The sequence below is a fragment of the Strix aluco genome, chromosome 7, assembly GCF_031877795.1.
Source record: "Strix aluco isolate bStrAlu1 chromosome 7, bStrAlu1.hap1, whole genome shotgun sequence".
Taxonomy (NCBI): Eukaryota; Metazoa; Chordata; class Aves; order Strigiformes; family Strigidae; genus Strix; species Strix aluco.
Genome location: NC_133937.1, coordinates 40760239 through 40780657, shown reverse-complemented (window position 1 = coordinate 40780657; position 20419 = coordinate 40760239). Strand labels below are relative to the sequence as shown.

At 42.4% G+C, this 20419-nt stretch overlaps 1 protein-coding gene across 2 annotated transcripts in view; it reads left to right on the top strand.

Moving 5' to 3' along the window:
• The window catches only part of TCERG1L (transcription elongation regulator 1 like), a 96363-nt gene extending 79282 nt beyond the window's left edge, over nucleotides 1–17081 (top strand). For both annotated transcript variants that reach the window (XM_074831555.1, XM_074831554.1), the window contains exons 10-13: nucleotides 5406–5541; nucleotides 10058–10147; nucleotides 13793–13911; nucleotides 16093–17081. In XM_074831555.1, the coding sequence (XP_074687656.1) occupies nucleotides 5406–5541; nucleotides 10058–10147; nucleotides 13793–13911; nucleotides 16093–16249 (502 nt within the window). In that variant the 3' untranslated portion in view covers nucleotides 16250–17081. The remainder of the gene's footprint in view (nucleotides 1–5405; nucleotides 5542–10057; nucleotides 10148–13792; nucleotides 13912–16092) is intronic.
• Nucleotides 17082–20419: the final 3338 nt, after the last annotated feature.

The window sequence follows — 20419 nt, the reverse complement described above, 5'->3', positions numbered from 1 at the left end:
ATTCAAAGATTGCTGTATCAAAGTAGGCTTGGGCTTCCTGCGCGGTGTGTCGGAAGGTCAGACAGTGCCTCTTTCACCGGCTGCTTGAGAATAAGGAATATTGTCTCATCTTCATAGGAGTTCCATGACTTACTTTTGAAAGACTATCTTTGGGTTATTCTCTTTACACTCAAAAGGCCATTGTCAAAATTATTAGGACTCAAATATGGACTATCACTTTATATATTCGCAGAATTTATCTTTTATTATTTTTATTTACTTGCAGAAATGCATTTTCATATAAATTATTTTTCTCCCCAAAGCACATAGGTAAATACAGTTCAGGCTGAGCATCTCAGCCCATTACAGAGCTGCTGCCTGACTCTCCTGCCTTAAAGCATTGTAGCATCTTTCTTGTGATACATATTTACACATACATAGCTACAGCTATCTACACGTACATGCATAAATCATGCAGCCATCCAGCTAAAATCACGTCTGCAATCCTGCAGCATGGTGGCGAGCCCCTCCGGCTGCCAGCAGCATCTGCTGCAGCGTGGGCAGCGTGTCCGCCGGTGCTGCCAAGGCGTCTCGGCAGAAAAGAGCATTCCTGGGATGGGAAGGCATCCTCTGGGTCTGGAGAAGGTCCTCTGAGTTGGAGGCAACAGACTCCTCTCAGCTGTGACTGTACGCCACAAAAGTCAAATAACACATGATAATGAATGTGTATCACCTGCTGTTTATGTCATCGTGTGTCTTTATACAGTGATATATATTCCTATGGGCTAACAAATAATAGAGCTTTTATCATACTTGAGATTTGTGGCAAGATATTCATTGAGAGGATAGCCAAAGCTCTGAGAACCTATCTTAAGTTCTACCTTTGTTTAACTTCTAAAATAGATGTTTAGATGAGGAGGAACCAATTCTCAGAGGCAATTAGTCCTATGAAACTCAAGGGCAACATTCACATAAGAAACCAGTGAGATTTGGCTTGACAACATAGCATTTTCTCAGACTTCGTTGTGATGATCTCAATTCCCCAGAAGTTCGACCTGTCACCAAAAAGCCATGAAGTGTTCATTTTTCTGTCAGCAGAACATACCTCCCCAAACTGCTACATGATTTCTACAGCTGTTTTGAATTCTAAATTCTCTTTTATAACATGCAAAGATTTCCTGACATTTTGCTTTGTACCCTGAAACAGTGGCAGAATATAGAGGTTCACGGATGGACCTTTAAAATACTGACCTTTTACTAAAGAAATGCAGTCTTAGTGCTTGTTTAAATGTATTAATATTAGACCTTAGCTAACACTTCATGACATAAAAAAGTAAAATATTGTCGGATTTTCATTTCAAACTAGAATTTAGTTATCCTCAGGATAAAAATCATGTATAAACTCTTCTGCTATACTAAGATTGTTGTCGTTAATGGGATTGAGACATCCCACTGGAGATTGCGTGCTGCCATCCCAGCTGGGGATCCACAGCAGTGGCAACCTCCCATCTCTGCAGCTGAGACCTGGTAATGGTTGTTTGCCCAGCAGTTGGAATCGCTGCTGCCAGCAGTGTTTGGAACTGATATTGTTGTTTCTAAGTGCTGTGGGTCTCAGCTGCCTACATCTGTGTGTGTCTGAATTAGGCAGCCAAAAGCAGGATGGATTTAAAAACTGTGGCCTGTAATTCCTTGTCAGAAAAGCAGCCGAGTTACTCCATGCCATAAACAGCAAAAGGGGAATTCTCAAGATGTAAAGTCTACTAAAGTGCTGGTTAAGCTCTGAGCTTTGGATAAGAGGATACACATCACCAGCTTTTTGTCTTCCAAATTGCACGTGTAAGGTCCAAATCTGACTTGGTTTCTTCTGCTTTGTTTTATTTTGGAATGGACGAAGTGCTGCTCACTCCAGACTGAATCTAGAGGTGAAAAAAGATTTGTCTTTACAGAAAACTAAGCAAATTTTAATTTTGGTGCTGGATGGTGTTGTGGTTTAAACCCGGCCGACAGCCCAACACCATGCAGCCGCTGGCTCACCCTCCAGCACCCTGGGGTGGAGGGGTAAGGGTAGGGAGACTCGTAGGTTGAGATAAAAACAATTTAATAACTGAAATAAAATAAAATTAAAATAATAATGATAATAGTAATAATAGAAAATACAAATGAGTAATGCACAATATGATTGCTCATCATCCACTGACGGATGCCCAGCCCTAGTGATCCCAGAGGAGAGAGAATCCTGAAACCACCACCCCAAAAACCTGAGTGAGCTTCCCCATCAACCCTCCTCTGTCCACTGCGTGTGACGCTGTATGATCTGGAATATTCCACTGGCCAGTTTGGGTCTGTTGTTTTGCCTGTGCTCCCCCCAGCTTCTCGTGTACCTGCGCATGGGCAGGACATGGGGGGTTGAGAAGCCCTGGATTTCTTGGCAACAACTAAAAACATCAGTGTATTATCAACGTCCTTCTCACATGAAACCCCACACTAAATCCAAAACACAGCACCATTCTAGCTACTGAGAAGGAAGGAAAAAAAGAACAATTAGCTTTATCCCCGCCAAAACCAGGACAGGCAGACAGAAAAACTATTTCTATTGCTGTCATATCCTGTGAATATAATTGCCTGTGAAGACAGCGAGGGTTTTCCTACACTTACCAGCAGGCACCGCTGCCCGTGGCTCGGCAGGTTCCTGCCCCAGGCAGGGCTCGGCGCACACAGCGATGCGCTGCAAGCCAAAGGCAGGTTGTAGGTGGACATTCACAGCCCTGCACTTGGCATCTGCAGCAGAACGGGAAATTGAACCCCCTTTTTACCCCCGCACAGCCATTATTCACTTATTTTTGCAACGTCAACATTTTTTCTTGGTTAAGCATAACTAAAAGAGGAGGTGTTACGTGCTTCCAAGGTTTCAGGTAAGAACAGATCTGCTATTTGGCTTCTCCCACTGTTTGCTTTGGTGGCAGAGCTGGCAAAGGACCTGGCCCGAGGCTGGCTGCAGAAGACATCAGCACTCCCCTCTGTCTCCTGTGGATGTTTGCACAACCTCTGTCCAGTGCTTCCAGCCAGAACCTGCATCTGGGCTCCACAACCTGCTCTTGCACTTCTATTTACATTTCCTTGGGGTATAATGAAAGTGCTTAAAAATACTGACGGCAAATCCTTACTCAGGCAATGCTCTGCTTGTACTCTCTACAAAAGAAAAGCAGTCTTCAGAGAAATGTAGGTTTTCTGGGTTTTCTTTACAGAGGTCTCAGTCCCACCTGCTCCCTGCAGGTCGCTCAGGGACCTGTCCCAGGAGGGTTGAGCATCTCCCAGGATGGAGCCCCACAAGCCTCCCCGGGCAGCCTGCCCCAGGCTCTGACCAGCCTCGCAGTAAAAAACCTTTTCCTTATGTTTAGATGGATTTCCCTTTCAGTTTTTCAGTATTTCAGTTTGTGCCCATTGCCTCTTCTTCTTTCAGTGGGTAACACAGTTATGCAAAAACGTCTTGCCACCCTATCCATTTTGAGATTTGCAGGCTTCCAAGACTGTGTTAGGAGGCTGCCCGTATGTGTCCATCTGAGTAGGAAGTCACGTTTGTTGTGCAGATTATTGTGTTATTAGCTAAAGAAAATTGTATTCTTTATTATAATTTTTGGCATGAGAAAAAAGTCCCTGTGATTTGTAGCATCATTTTCAATTGTGTAAGGAGGACTGAGGGAAAGAGGGGCTCTTCAGGTGCTTGGCTGATGGAGTCGTGTACTGTATTTCTCTCAGTTTTGGCTTGGAAAAGCTCTTTGTGTGTACCAGAAATTGGATTGGGCTTTTCATGGATCATGTCACAGAGTAAAATTTGCTATTGTGATATAAAAGTCACTGTCACTCTGCGAAGAACACCTTGATATCTCTCAAATCACTAGTACTACAGCATCATTTTAGGATAAATGTAAGTGTAATGTAATTATTTGTAGAAGGAAGATAATACGCTAGAGCTCACATTTCATACTGATCTAATTCATTTGCTCGGAAATAAAAAAGTGTTTTCCTGTTGAAATTTCAAACTATTATTCTGTAGTGGTGAAAATAGCATCAGTAGAAAATGCAGTCATGCCTAGTAGGAGGCTAAGAATCAAATCGCCTTACTTTCATTATCCTCACTTGAACCTTGTGATTGTTGTAAGACTCCTGATCTTTCCAGTAAGAGCCTTAACTTGTACTGAACTCACTGATTGCTCAAAGCATTAAGAAACAGCAGGATGGACCCAGAGCACAAGTCTAATTTTGAGGACTGAGTTGGCCAACTTCTCTGAAGTGGAAGGCATCTAGTGGAAGGTGTCCGTGCCCACAGCAGCAGGGTTGGAACTAGATGATCTTTAAGGTCCCTCCCAACCCAAACCACTCTAGCATTCTGTGAAGTCAGGGGTTTTGTACCCCATCTCAAATCCCATCACCCTTGTGGAGCAGAGTCCTTCCTACCTTTCTGGTTTCCATCTAATTAACCTCTCCCTGCAGATGCTGAGGGCCCACGGGGGCAGATCTTCAGCCCTCTGAACAGTGGGGAAATAGGTGTTCACTTCCAGTGCTGATGCTAATGGTCTCTAACTCTGATAAAATTATGCAGATGATTATCTGGTGTGAAGCACTTCGGCTCCAGTGGTGCCACCGATGATGTAGGATTGCACCTGAGGAGAGCATCCCTCGTGTCCTGCTGCTGCTTTATGGTTAAAACTTGCAGTAAACTGCCCTTTCCTGAAATGAGCACAGCAGTGCTACGTCTGTGCCGTTATCCAGGGGGTCTTGTAGGCAAAGGGACTCAGGCAATAACTAGTAAGTATTTTCTCAGAAACACCTATTTATTCTAATCAGATGCAATCTTGGAGAACGGCTGTCAGGATAAATATAGACCTTCTGGCACTGACAAAGGGCAGGTTCTTCGCTGGTGCTTTATTGGCAGGTTTGGGCATGCGGTGCGTTGCCGGATTACTTCCCTTAGGAGTGAGCTCATGGGGTGCATGGGAACATAAAATGAAGATTAGTGTTGACTTTCAAGTTTGGGGGCACAAAACCAGAGGAAAGACAAATAAACCAAGATCAGTCTCTTCAGTCACTCCTTTAAAGTCTCCACTCCTTGACAAATTTTATATAAAGCTGTCACTTTTCTGTAGCTTAAAATACAGCGTGGCGTTTCGCTGCTGAGTTCCTCTTTGATCACACCGATAGCCCATCCTTCTCTGTAACGAGCTGTTGGTGGTCCCTTGGCAGGGCCCCCAAGCCCCACGCTTTAATAACGAGCTGCAGGTTTGGGTCAACTTCTCAGCTGTTGGCGTCCGTGCCCTGGCTGCTCCGTGCACGCGAGGAGATCCTGCTGTCCTGGAGGGTTTTCTAGAGAGGGTTAAAAATCCCCTCCCAAGTTGGCGGTTACTGAACTATTTTCTATCTTGTTAAAGAACAGAAGATTCCCAAGCTGCTGAGCAGGGGAAGGCTGAAACGGAGGAGAGAAATGAGGAAACATCAGCACCTCAGATCACGCCTTCCCTAGAAGAGCGCATCACTCATTTCCGAGACATGCTTCTGGAGAGAGGGGTAAGAAATGCGTGTGCTTTCTTTGACAGATCTCATTTGTGAAAATAGGGCTTCATCTAGGACCACTACAGGAATCATTTCACAGCTATGACTCAGCAGTCAAAGGGAGAATTATTGAGAGGGGGTTTTCTGTCTATTAACCATGTGGCTTTGTGGTACTTTCCTGTGACTTTTCTTCACGCTGTGCAGAACTTCAGCACTTTGCAGCTGCGGTTCCAAACAAATTCCTGTAGACAGACCCAAAGATACCCTGGGGGTGGTAGCTCCTCCAGCACAGACCAGTGGCTCAGCTGGGCATGGGGACCATAGCCACACGCCATCCTGGGGGTCCCACACGGACCCCCCAGAAGTCTTCAGCACATGATGAACAAAGGACGAAAGATGTGTTGTGTGTATCACCTGAAAGATAACACCAGGCTCAGAAACGTTCCTGGCAAGCTCTTTGCTTTTTTTTTTTTTGTCATGGGAGAGGTCTCATCACCACAGACTCCAATGATCCCAGCAGTGGGAAGACAAATTCACTTCCTGGCCATCTGAAGTCTGCCCAGTCTGTTAGGAAAGGACGTACTGGAGTCTCAGGAGGGTTAAAAAGAAACCTGCCCTTTTCCCTGGACCTCCCTGACCGCCCTTGGACTTCCTTGGGAAGATGCGGTGGTTCCGTCTGAGGTGCAGGAGCTCGGGGCTTTGGGCTAGTCAGAGCCAAGGAGAGGTGGCCCCTCCGCAGCCAGCCGAGGCGAGAGCACCTGGAGCACCGTTCCCTCCCGTGCCAGGGCCAGCGCAGACCTGGCATACAGGTTACGGGAGGGCTCCGAGTCACTGTGGCCATTTTACCATGACCTAATCAAGATTATGAGGGGATGGATGGAACATAAATTCAATTTGCAGACAGAAGCCATCAGCGTTATGAGCCTCAATGTGAAATATGAATTACAGATGGTGTAATAGCATCCAGTGACTGATTTTGTAAAGAGCTTCAACCTGATTTTTGTTTTCTGTGGTAGCGCTTAGACACCTGTGTTGAGCTGGCCGCATAAAGGTGACCGTCAATGTGAGGAATTTTGGATACCGTTATTTATAAACATAAAATCAACTCCAGAAAAGTTCAGCTCACAGGGTCCCTTCTTCCAGAGGACTGATGATTTTGGCTGTGAATGGAATTAATAAGCATACCAGGTTTAGGTCCTAATTCTACACATGTAAATGGGTGTATAATGGAGCAGCGTTATGCAGATTTTATACCTCCTTCCAACACTCCACAAATATGTATTCTATAGAAGTTCATGCAAGTTCTGTAAATAAAAAAACCCAAGGTGTCTATTGTTAGGCAGTAAAGCCTATAAAATTTATCACTAGTAATCAGCAGACTTTAAAGGTGGATAATTAGAGCTTATTACAGCTTCAGAAGCTCAGCAGTAAATTATCTCCATGCCAGACCTGCTTTATTAATACATTTAGTTATTTATGCTCAAGAAATGCAGAAGTGCCATAAATGAATGCTGGTTGAAGACTTCTGCTGGCATATTTTAAGTCAGGGGGCAATAAGTCAACATTTGAAAGTAGTTGGGCAGTTCTCTAATAGGATTCCTCAGGTGTTTCCAGTGTAGGAGTCGGACTTGCTCATAAGAAATTCAGGGTTTACTGTTTGGTTTTGCTATTATTTAAAAATATATAGACAATAGGTTACTTTGCTTTCACCCTGAGCGTTTTAAATGTCCAGACAAGCCGCTGGTTAGCACCAGCAGGTTGGCATTGCTTGAAATGCAGCAAGACCATTAGTGTTATTTTAAACTGATTATTTAATGAATGTCTCTTGCCATTTTCTCATCATGTTGTTATTTCTCAGGAAGTTACTTGATGGCATTACAAAAAGCTTGCACTCGATGGAGTTCTTCAGCGCAGTTCTGAATCTTCCTACATAAATTATATCAACAGAAGTATATTTATTGTAACATTTTAAAAATATATTTGATTTTTTGTGTAGCTCCAAGACAGTGGCACTATTCTCTGATATCCTCCTGGAAGTTTAAAAGTTTCCACAAAATCCTGAGGGGAAGGGGAAAATTCAAGCCTCTTCCTGTCTCCCTCACAGCCGTGGCATCAAAGTAGCCATGTTCTATAGTCTGTATTTCTAGGAAAGTCTTCTCTTCGCTGGGATGCCATCAGTGAAACAAGACTTTTTTAAAGGATTCCAAAGGGTATTTTTTTCTCAAGGTTTTACCTTCTTAATACTGGGGAGAAAAAGGGTGTTTGAGGGGTCCTAACCCCCACCTTCCCACCTCAAAACAATTCTTGCAGCCTCAGCATTATCCTAAGGAATAAACTAAAAAACCCAAATAAACAGGGGTTTTTGTTGTATTTTTTCCCCCAGCCTGTTTTTCAGACAGACCCAAAGAGCCCCTTTCTTTAAGGACAAGCCACTGAATCCCAGTTTTCACTGTCTTCTAATGGGGGTTGTTGGTCAGTTGAGGACACAGGGAAGGGGGCTCCTGGCTGGGGTGCGGGGTGGCCCTTGCTGCTGCGGACCCAGGTGCCTCCTCTAAGCCCTTCGCCACTGCATCCTTCTTGCTGGTTTTGGTGTGTTTCAGTAGCTTGTCTGCCAGAACAACATCTCCTGAAAGCTAGGAATCCTCTGTGGATGAAGACAAATGCATCCACTGAAAATATCAGGCACTTTGCCTTTCTGTTCTTATAAATCTTTTAGTCAAAGCCAAAATCTCAACCAACCATTGATGCTGGGCTTCTAGAGTGAATTAAAAATAGCATCAGCTCTTCAGATAGATGTCCTTTCACTTTTAAACATACTGCTCAAGCTCGATACGTTGAATTTTTGTGAGTTTTTTCCCTGTACTTTGCACTCTGGTTAAAGGCAGGAGTTGAGAACTGGAAGCCCACGACAAGCTCAGATCTCTCTTCTCCTTTTCTTCTGTGGAGATACCAGGCCACAGAAGTCTTTATTTATTCTAAGAAGTGATGTCACCCCCACCATCTCCATTGCATGTGTTCCCTGGTTGAATGTCCCATAGTAGGGAAGAAGACCACTATACGTGTTGGGAGATTAGTCAGAATTTTAATATTTTATATGCATTTGCATATAAAAATGAGTATCCTGAAGAGAGTATGATGTGTAGCTAGAATTAAATTATAAATATCAGTAGCCAACATTTATTTTAGGCGTATGTCTGCAGTATGTGAAATGTAGTAATTACTAAATAAAAAGTCATAAACAGGAAAGATTATACGAAAAATGAACCTGAGCTTAACTAGCTTTAAATTCAAACCGGCCTTTGTACTGGGAGCAAAGCTGATGTCCAAGAGAGAGTATAAAAGACACCCTGAATAAAAGGATTCCTGCTGCTTATCCTTCTGAGGGCAGAAAACCCCAAACCTAAGGACTTGGCCGCCTGCATGGGCACGGAGGGTAAACCGCACGCTGCGAGAGGACGGCGTTTGGAGGAGGCAGCGCTGAATCACTGCGCATCCGGAAAGCTGCCCTCAGCTTTGAATTTTCTAATTTCTAACCACTCTAAGAGGAAACCCAGTCTATTGAAGGCCACTTTGCTTCTTCAGAGCTTTCCTGTTTGAGTGTTAATTACTCTTATTTTAATTATACTTCACATACTTAATTTTTTTAGTGAATTTACTCTTCTTTGTAATTAGATGGAGTGATTAGAATATTTTATGTTGCTCTGGAGTTGTCTTTAACAAGCTAATTAACAGTGATGTTGTACAAGGTGCCGAAATCAGACTGGGGATTTCAGTCCTACGTTCCCAGACTGTCGTTTTGTAAAAGCCCCAGGTGAAGGGGACTGGGCAAGTGAGGGACCTGCTCGGGTTCGTGGTGGTCCTTAGGGCCCACTCACCATAAAGAGGTTTCAGAGAAAATGGAGGCACCTCTGTAGGAGCGTGATATTCTCATTTCATGTGATTGCAGGGATGTGAGTGATGCAGGGGGTTTGGGTGGGAACCCAGGGCCCCGCTCCGGGGAGCTGGAGTCACTGGAAAAGGCGAGAAGCCTCAAAACGGAGAAGCAACAATGGTGCTGTTGGGGGGAAGCGGCACGTTCGCTACAAACCCATAGTACTCTGGAGATAGTCAGTGTTAGTCCATCAGTGTGTGCATGCGTTGACGGCCTCATTTGGGTTATAATTTAAGTTTTGGAGAGGAGGGAAGTTAACGCTGAGATAATGCTTAAATGGAAATTGAGGCTCTTGTGTACAAAGGGGATAATAAAATGGGTATTTTCCTTTCTGCTACAGATTCTTTCCATCAAAAAAATGTGGAAGGAGCATCTCCCAGATACTCACTGAGATGTCCTAGAGCAAATCAATACTAATGGTGTGGGGGCGACCAGAGCATTGCCAGACACAGATTAAAATTCAGCTTCCAACCGCTCTGAGGCATACTTTAGAGGGTTCATTAGCTTTCTGAACTGATCTTTTGCTTCACCTTGGAACATTTCCTTCTTTCACATCCTTATTAAAATTCCTTAATGCAACTGTGTTTGTGTACTTCACAGGTCTCAGCATTTTCTACATGGGAAAAAGAGTTACACAAAATAGTATTTGATCCACGCTACCTTCTGCTAAATTCAGAAGAACGTAAACAGGTGAGCATGACCTCCAGCATAGCTTCTGACTGTCAGCAAACATCTCCCAGATTAACCGTAGTAACAGAGTAGTTATCTTGGTAGGATAAATAGAATTGCATAAAATTAAAATTTCATTTTTGAGTTTTTTAGCGAGACTCAGATCATAAGGAAGTGCTGTCTCCTTTGCAAAGCGAGTGGTGACAAGTGAGTTTGCAGACAGAGATGAGCTACGGTCTCTTGGGTTGTAGGAACAACTCCCACTGAGTCTGGGAAACTGGGCTATAGAAAGGGAAACGGCTGTAAGGTAATGTTTCCATGCTGAATTATTTAAATATTGTAGAGAGACTACTTCATTTTTATTACTTAGAATATTTTCTAGCAGTTTGGCCATATTTACTGCTATATTTTGCAATAACCAAACTTGCTAGACATAAAGGGATAGAGCACCGTGGCTATGCCGATGTCTGTTTGAAAGGGTTCAGTTTTCCTGGTGCGTTGCAAAGGGAAGTGGACTTTTGCTGCCTTATTTTGTATTAATTGTCACTAGGGATGTAAAAGGACCCGAGGGCTGCAGATTAGTCTAAAAAAATTTAGGAGAGACACAAGGATGTTGCAGAGAAGGTGAGCACTTCTATTCTGTAGTTATTTTTCTTCCTTACCAGTCTTTTGTCATCCTGGAGAAGGAAGAATTTTGAATATGGACTTGTCCATTTTTTAAATAAACACGATGAAAAATGTACTTATACCTATTCCATCGCACTGGGGCCCATATTGTCTTGTGATTCTCCAGAGAGCTTCCTGTAGGTATTTACTGAGGGACTGGGCACATACATCTTCATATACTCCCTTTCCAATATTTTCTTTCCTAAGGAAAAAAAACAAAATAAAATAATAAGGAAATATGGGAATGAAAATGTAAGAGAAACTGCTAGAATGGAAAATATTACTAGTCAAGAGACTGAGCAGGGAGTTTTGTATTTATTTCAGGGAATCAGCAAGGACAAAACCTAGACCTTGATGAGTCCATCAAGATGCATTACTTCTTTCATTTTATCAGCCTTGGAAATGATATAATAAAAATACATCATGAATAGACGTAATATAATGTGCTTGAAGCACTGCTGAGGGGGACCTCATTTGTGGGATATATTTAATACTCAAGGAAAGGGTTATGAAAAGCAAGTACCTGGCAGTCCTGTAGGTAGAAACCCATAGTCAGGTAGAGGTTGGCTCTGAGAGGGACAGTAATACAGGCTCAGAGCTAAGGTGGAAGAGGGCAATTGTTAGTTGCTCTTCTGCAAAACAGGGTTAAAAAACCAGCAAGCTCAGGAGGGCGTGCCAGGTGTGTAATATATTTTAGCTACTAAGCTTGAAATTAAGATTTCTAGATGTAGTGCCATTTAATTAGACCCCATTTTCCTCCAAGAAGTAGTTTAAGAAGAAAGTTAGACTCGGACAAGAGAGGGTGCCTGATTTAATGAAAGTACTTCTTGAAGTGGAACTCAAATTAGTGGAAGACATTATTTAGGTTTATGGAAACATTTACCTTCATGGATGCTGACTGTGTGGCCTGAATAGCGAATTTATATTGGAGGGGGTTGGACATGAAAAGTGACTCATGGTGAAAGTGATGAATGAATGAAAGGAGGGAAGGAAGGAGTGAGTGCTGGAGCATGGCTGGCTGTACAGCACTTTTTTCTTTCCATGGTCAGGCAGACAGGTTGGAAAGGGCAGGGAAAGTGTTTTGACTGTGGTGTTGAGTACTGGATCCAGCTCTGGGGGCACCAGTATCAGAAGGACACAGACCTGCTTGAGCAGGGCCAGAGGAGGCCACGAAGATGCTCGGGGGGCTGGAGCAGCTCCCCTGTGAGGACAGGCTGAGAGAGTTGGGGGGGTTCAGCTGGAGAAGAGAAGGCTCCAGGGAGACCTTAGAGCGGCCTCCCAGGACTGAAAGGGGCTACAGGAAAGGGGGGAGGGACTCTTGATCAGGGGGGTAGGGATAGGATGAGGAGTAACGGCTTTAAACTGAAAGAGGGGAGATTTAGATGAGATCTAAGGCAGAAATTCTTCCCTGTGAGGGTGGTGAGTCCCTGGCACAGGTTGACCAGAGAAGCTGTGGCTGCCCCCTCCCTGGAAGGGTTCAAGGCCAGGTTGGATGGGGCTTTGGGCAACTTGGGCTAGTGGAAGGTGTCCCTGCCCAGGGCAGGGGGTGGGACTGGATGGGCTTTAAGATCCCTCCCAACCCAAACCATTCTGTGATCTGCAAGCCTCTGAGGGAACTTCCTCTTGACTTGAAGTTGTGTTGTGGTGGGTTTGACTCCCAGGAGTGCGGGCTGTGCTGCCGGGGGTGCCCTTACACAGCCCGAGGAACATAACGATCTGTTATTGAACATCTGTGGTTTGCTCTGCTTACTTACCAATATTTACCAAGGGCTTATTAACAGCTGAAAGATGCTACTATGTTTAAGTAAGGAACAATGAAGGGTAAAGGAGCAACTGTATTAAAATAATGAGCTATCTGTTAATTTTGATTTATTACCTTCATAATAGCTTCACTGATACCAGAAAGGCAAGCAATAACAGTGTCACCTACTTCATTTGTTCCATTTTTTCCATCTCCTCTTACACCCAGCTTATGCAATTGCATACATTATAACATATTTATATTTCCTAGGTTTTCCATAGTACTTCTTTCATGGCCTTTTTTTGATGTTTACTTTTCCAGTGCTATTTCTACCCTTTTCCACATTCCATACTAAATACCAGTTGTAATTTGGTTACTTCAGCTTTCATGAAATGTAGACTTGCACCTGTGCATCCTCATGGCTGATGAGAAAGCAGCTGTGGTAGTAACCACAGTAATCATATTTAATGTATGTAATTTGTGGTGAAAAGGATGGTGAATATGGAAAGCTAATAGCATTTTGAGGAGCAGCTCCTTTCATTCAACAGCTTAGCGTGCCACACTTTTTAGAGCGTGAAACCAGCAGGGCCAGATTTTTGGTATTAAAAATGTGTTTAAAGCAGTTGGCAGAATTCTGTGACATAGTAAACTCCTTAAATCCTTTTCAAGACCCCAAAAATGCTGATGCTGAGTGCCCTGCTGCATGTTTAGCTGCCAAATACTGTTAGAGGAAGGTTGTCAACCATTCCAAATGCATTAAAGCTTTTGGGTGTATGTGTACAGAGGATCGTGTGTAAGCTCATGTTTTTTGACAACTGATTTGAAAGGTCTTCAGGCTTTTTTGGGGGTAACCTACAGAATATTGATGTTTAGCATTATAGACATTTTCAGGAATTCCAGCAAGTTGGGAAAGATGTGAGATCCAAACTAAATAACTGCAGTCAGTTCTACAGATGCACAAAAATAATGCTCTAGGCATGAAAATGTGAGAAAGACACTGAAGTCATAAAATTTTGATTTATGTTGCACTCGATGTTTGAATGAAGATGTTATCTGTCCAAATTATACCTTTTTCCAGATACTTATTTTGTGAGGACACACGACCAGTGCTGCATGAAGCAGGTTGAGCTGCGTACGGGTCAGCCAATACTGAGGGCAGATAAGAACTGCAGTTTTGAGATTGACAGCCCTTTGATCAGGCATAAATACCATAAAGGCTTTGTTAATAATACTGTATCTTGTTTCCCTTTCTTGGAAAGATATTTGAACAGTTTGTCAAGACCAGGATCAGAGAAGAGTACAAAGAAAAGAAAAATAAATTGTTGTTAGCCAAAGAAGAATTTAAAAAGCTCCTTGAAGAATCCAAGTTATCACCAAGGTATGGCATTGCCTTATGAAGATTTGTTAAGATAAGCTTTCTCATTTAGCCTGTGCTTATCAGCCCCAGAATGCCGTAACACTGAACGTACTTTTCACAGCAGGCTGGTACATCCGTTGTTACAACACTGTGTTGACATTTCTTCTCTAATATTTTACAATATTTTGTTGCATTACTGAAAAAGGGAACGTTCCATCTCTCTCTCTGTTCCCTTTTTTCTCTCATTCAGAATGTGTAATATTTTGCATAACGCATTTATTTTGTATGTGTATATATGCTGTCGTTATAGAACACACACGCATATATATTAGTTATATAAAATCAATACCTGAATGTTAAATCTCATTGATATTAGGTGTAACTAGTGAAAAACTGTATTTAGGTTTGTTTTTCAATGGAAGAGAAATATAATTTAGCAAAGTTAGTATTAATGCCATATCACTAAATTAAAATAAAGCGTGCAATGCAATAATTATTTTTCTACATTGCTTTTTAAGTAATGGATCCAAAACTGCAATGGTGAATGCAGTGCTTAGGATAGAGCTTTCTCTTTTGTAAATTACATGAAAATAAAGGTTTAAATTATAAATCTGATTAAACTGTTGGAACTAAGAAATTGTAGTTTTCTCTACTAAAATATGCAGGTAATTATACAGCACTACCTGCCTAGACACGTAGATACAAATAACACATCAGGCTCTCCAGGAGTAATAATTATCACAAGCTTTTTACAACAAAACTGAGAATATTCTGGGCTAATGTAGCAGCTAAGCGCTGGTTCCAGCAATGATGTTTTCAGTCTGCAAGGGCAACATCATGCTGGCCTAAGGGACAGAGAACATTTCACCTGTTGATGTATTTGCTGAGCTGGCTGTGAGCCCACAGCATCATCTACCTGCAGTAGTCTCTGGCTTGATTTTGATATGCAGTGAGATAAGTAAATCAAAAATATTCCCAATAAAAAGAGAACAGGCCTTTCCCCAAGTGACTGTTACAAATCTACACATTATTTAGAGTGCCGATTCAGCCAGCGATAAGGATTGCAAAATCCAGGCGGCAGAGCACAGTAAGGGGACAAATCCAGGGCTGGGACGAGGTGGTGCGGTGGGCACCGGCTAGGCAACGGCCACGCTTGGCATTGCCAACGGAAAACCGAGGGGCCCGGAGCATCCCCGCTGTGCCTCCCTGGCTTGACAGGGCTGATTATCTCGTATTTTAAATACAAGCAGGATCAGGCCGCGTTGCTCGGGACTCTACTCCAGGATGGGGCTCTGCTGCCTGTCCGTTGTCTCCGGGGCTGTGACTCTGCTGCCCTTCCTAGCGTCACCGCTTCTCTCCTCTCCTTCACTAACCCCAGTTTTCCATCATTTCTCATGGTGCTGTGAATGCAACTGAAAAGAAAGTTAAGCTAGAAAACACTGCTAGAAGGATGTGCACGTTGGAAATATAAAAAGTCCAGGGGTTTAAATAAAAAAAACCCCTTGTTGCTTGGTGAATCATGGTGCCAGTTCTTTCCAGTGCCCACCGTGCTGCTCTCAGCCTGGGCCTATGGACTTGTACTGGGATTAGCAATAGCGTCCAGGCAAGAAAACCAGTGAATGTTTCTGGTCCCAGATACCGTGTTTACATGGGGAACTGCTGGGCCTGATGACGAAATCCTCAGGCAAAGCTGCCCTTGGATTTCCATTGCACAGTGGCCATCACTCAAAGTTACAATTAATTTTTTGCTATATTTAGAAACTAGGGTGGTATTTCATAAGGTGCCGTGCACTGCTGTCAGTCAAAGTGCATTTGTTTGCAGTTAGGCACAGGTGAGTTTGCTCTAATTATTGAAATACTGGCCCTAAGGACCAGCAGGCATAGATTAAAGCTGCAGTAACCTGTGCTGTAGCAAATACTGTGTTAATGATTAAAAATTGTCCTGTCTGCTATCACCCAGAATTTTGTAAACCAAAAAATGGAAGTTAACCAGTGCAGGCTGATCCGTGAGTCCAAAGCTCAGGCAGTTGTGGCGTGGTCTCACCTCCCTTGTCCTGGGTTTACCGTCACGTTCCCGTCAAATGTTCCCCAGAACACCCCTTGTTTTTGGTGTCTGTATGAAAAGTTAAATGAGATCCAGGTCAAAGAGTCTGAGAGTAGATTGACAAAGTTGCAGCTTTAAAATGTCTCTCTTTTCTGTAGAACCACGTTTAAAGAATTTGCAGAGAAATATGGAAGAGATCAGAGGTTTCGGCTTGTTCAGAAGAAGAAGGACCAAGAGCATTTTTTCAATCAGTTCATACTTATTCTTAAAAAGAGGGACAAAGAAAACAGGATAAGGCTACGGAAAATGAGATAAAACCTCCTGAAACTGGCAATAAATACACAAGTCCATGCTGTGTCTGCAGTAAGAAATTCAAATGAAGGCTAAAGCGTTCGGGGTTAAACTTGCAACAGCTTGACGAGGAAGCGGTTATCCCGGAGAAAAACTTTCTCTAAATGGAGTTTATTGAACATACATTGAATTTGTGAACGTTGTTCTGCAGGAATCTGAAGGATATTTTGTTCTCAAAGAATTAATGTTTCATATTGAAGCTCTCTTTTGTACAACATCCAGAGTTTGATGCATTTCTAATTGCCATGATATGTCAATCCCTTAATTGTTTTAATTATGCAAATTACTTGTAATATACACAAATTATGAATCCAATGCAGATTTGTAATTAAGCAGAAGCAGATGCCATCCATAACAATCTCAAGATATTTTCATCATTTAGGGGAATTATCTAATGCAATCTTCGGCAACTTTATGCATTAACATAAAGTGTTTAGAGGTACGGTGGTATGCAGGAATTCATTACCCGGTGTTCATACATCTCTGTCCAGTTCTCTGAGTAGTAGTAACAAGGTATTAATTGTTAATCTTAGTGAAGAGTGTGAAAATCTTGGCATATGTTCCATAGGAAAACTCTAAGTTTCAGAAATAGCTTTCTAATTACTGTGAACGGTGCTTTCAGGCCCACAAGCGATAGCAACACTTCTCCGTCAGAGTTCCGAAAAGAAGTTATTTTGTAAAACCATCACAGTATGATTTGAATTATGTTACTGTATGTGAAAAGTCTGCATGAGATTTTTCTCATCATATTTGTATAAATAAATATTTAACTTTTTTAATAAATATTTTAAGCCAATTTTCAGGGGAGGGTTTAAGTTTCTAAACTTTTTGAAATATTGGGTAAAGTAATGCAGGTCTCAGGGTTTTTACATGAAAGATGGAAAACCAGAGAGAGTTCCTACCACTCACGATTTGTGTGCAAATTCCACTAATATCAGTTGGAGTTCTGAGCATATTGAGAGCAAAATAGTCGCTCTGACTACACAGGTAGGATATCGTGGCTAGAGTAAACCAGTACAGCTCTGCTGAACATCAGTATATTCCTCCCCTTATGCTGCAGGAATGACACACTCTCCTCTCTGATCATAATAATTTTCTCAGCTGACCAAATTTTTAAGTTATTACTCATTAGATTTATAGATTTCTATTTGCTAGGAGTGATGTTGATATTTTCTCCAACTAATGGTAATTTTTCTTTAGATGCGTGCTGGATATTTTTTATAATCAAGGAAATAAAGGGTATTTTCTAAATGCTTTGGAAAAATGAACTCAAAATAATTCAAAGAAGAGTACTTAAGATGTGTTTTAGAAAGTGTGTAGAGTTTCAAATTTCTACACGAAAAAAATTGTCATTTATTTCTGTGAGAGCAAGACCTGACCCAAAGTTGCTGTTGGTGGGAGCGAGGAAATGTGTTGCTGTGTTGGCGTTATCAGGTTAAACAGATGCTGCCAGTTTTTCTCACCTCTGCAAGGGAGGGATGTTCTTCGGGACCGAGCGAGCTGCAGTGCGAGCTGGTAGGTGCAATTGGATTTTACAGGGCTGGCAAGGCTTGTGGTAGCCGCTCACTTACAACTTGGTTTAACGAATTATTTTTACATCACTGGAAGAGGCTGGTTTGTTCCCACCCCTGTGGGAGTCAGGAGTCCTGCATGAATTATGCAGAGACAAATGCTGTTCACTTGTACCTGTGGTAGGACTAGGCAGCAGTGACCCAGATAAAAGATGTAGGTCTTTCAGTAGACCTGAAGACAGACTTCACAGGGGTTTTCATCAGGCTTTGCAAATTTTCCTTTTTGAAAAAAAAAAAAAAAAAGTAAGATGCAGAAAACCAACGAGTTCTGGCTTTTATGACTGAAAGCTTTTCCATTTCACTGGCTCGTACCCCTTGTGTTGTTTTCTGGTTTAAATGTATGTGCATATCTAGACCCTACACTGCCATCTCCTATTTCAAATATGAATAAAATGGGGTATTATTATGTTGGGGATTCTTCTTGATTTTAGCATTTCCTGACAGTGTCAGAAATCTTCATCATGATGCGAGTATGATAGTGAATGGATAACGTGTTTGATTTTCTTGTGAAATTCTGTGATGCACAAGTGATGGTGGTGATCCGTACCTGTTAGAAAGCCTCCAAGTTCGGCTGTGTTTTCTTATATTTAAAATGAAGGAAATTAAAATAAACACAACTAGCCCCATGATACAACAGAAGGAAGTGTGTCTATTACGGCACCTTATAGTGCAAAATACTGATAGTACCGAGGTAAAATACCTTCAGAGAAGCGCTTCAGGTTTGTGGAAGTGTATGGTCTCCCAAAATAATATTTTTATGACCTATTCATTTCATAATACCCTTAACAAATCCTAATCTCACTTCAGGTGCCTCAAATGAAAACATTCTCCTCTTGTGTTATTAATAGGCAAGAAAAATGACTTTACTAAAATACACACATTAGCATGGTGAATATAAATTAATTAACATTCATGTCTAATATGTCAAAGAAAAACCTATCACAACTTTTTGGTACAGTCTGATACAAATACTTTTTTCTTTACCAAGTTATCCTTTGGATTGGTATAATATATATATATAAAATAGCCATTAATATTCTCATTCTAATTGTTATTGCTTATAATCATATTACTTTAATAAAGTATAACTACCTTCAGGAAGGCCTTGAAGGTTGCAAGTGCCTTTGACAGGTCCAAAAACTTGGCTCCAGGTCTGTCCATTTGTCCTGCAGATGGTCAGGCGAGGCTGTTTTTGTCAAGGTTAGAGGTGAAGTTGGTCTGGCCTCCAGGCACTAGAAAAATGAGGCTGTCCCTGCTGGCAAATCCAGCAACTCCTAGAGAAAAAGAGGCCTGGTGCTTGGTTTGTTTGTGCTTCCCCAGGGAGCACCTGGGTGGTGGGACCAGGGAGGTGCAGGAGCACTCTGCGCCATGTCGCTCTGTCCCTGGGGATAACTGCATGGCGGAGCTGGAAATCACACACAATCACAGCCACAAAATCCATGACTGTCTTACATTAACGGCATAGAGTGGCTGCCAGGAAATTATAGCTCTGTCAGTCGAGGGGGACCTCACCTATGGGGTGATGCATCATGCCCCAGCGCCACTGCTGAGCGCTGCCTGCACGTTGGGGGCAGCTTTGGAGGCATCTCACAAAGCACATGCACAGCTTCGAGCTTCTTCAGGACACTCTGAAAAGCACTGGGCTCCATGAAATGGCCAGAGCTGGTTGTTTTTCTCAGGAAACACCATTTTTCCAGAATTAGTTATTTCTTTTCTGCAATATATCTGAATTTTCATACGCTGGGATGCCCCCTTCAAAACACCTTACGCAAGGACAGACCAACCTGCCTACCATTGCATCGCCAGCAAGACCTCATCGAAAATAGTTTTGAATGGAGCTTTTTGATGCGGAGGCAGCTGGACCAGGGGAACGCAGCCTCAGTGCTAGAGGAGACTGAGGAGTAGAGGAGGTGCTAATGTAAGAGAAAACTAAAAAAAAGAACCCTAAAAGCCTCAGACTTCAGCCAGCACAGTTAAGCCTAGAAGAGCTCATTCTTCACGATCACACAAGGAGGGGGTAAGCGTAGTGGGAGATGATGTTACTAAACCTGAACAACTCCACAAGAACAAATCAGAATAAATTAATTTTCATGAGTTAGGAGTTAATTTTCAGGACTCTCTTTTTACCTTCTAAAATGAGGGTACTCTTCCTTTTATCTGGGTAGCCAAGAGGAAAATCTAATTATTGAGTAACCATTGAATTTTTTTCTAGGATTGTTTCAAGAGCATTGCACTCTGGGTGGCTTGTGACTGGATTGTTCAAATTATTTTGTTACAAATTATTTCATCTTCAGGAATCCCACATTTCTTGATACCTGTCACATTAAAACAAGTGCAATCCATCTTTTAAATCTGGGTTTACCAGGATCACCTGACATGGGTGGATTGACAAAGGGGGTTTGTTTATCCCAGGTGCAGGGGTGGAAGGCTGCTGGGGATCACGTTCCCTCCCGTTTTCCTCTAACCCAACTCTGTTTTTGTAACCCTGATCTGTTTACAACAGCCTGATCACCTCTGAGACCCTCTACCAAGGGTTCTCCAACTCACATGTGGGGAATTTTTG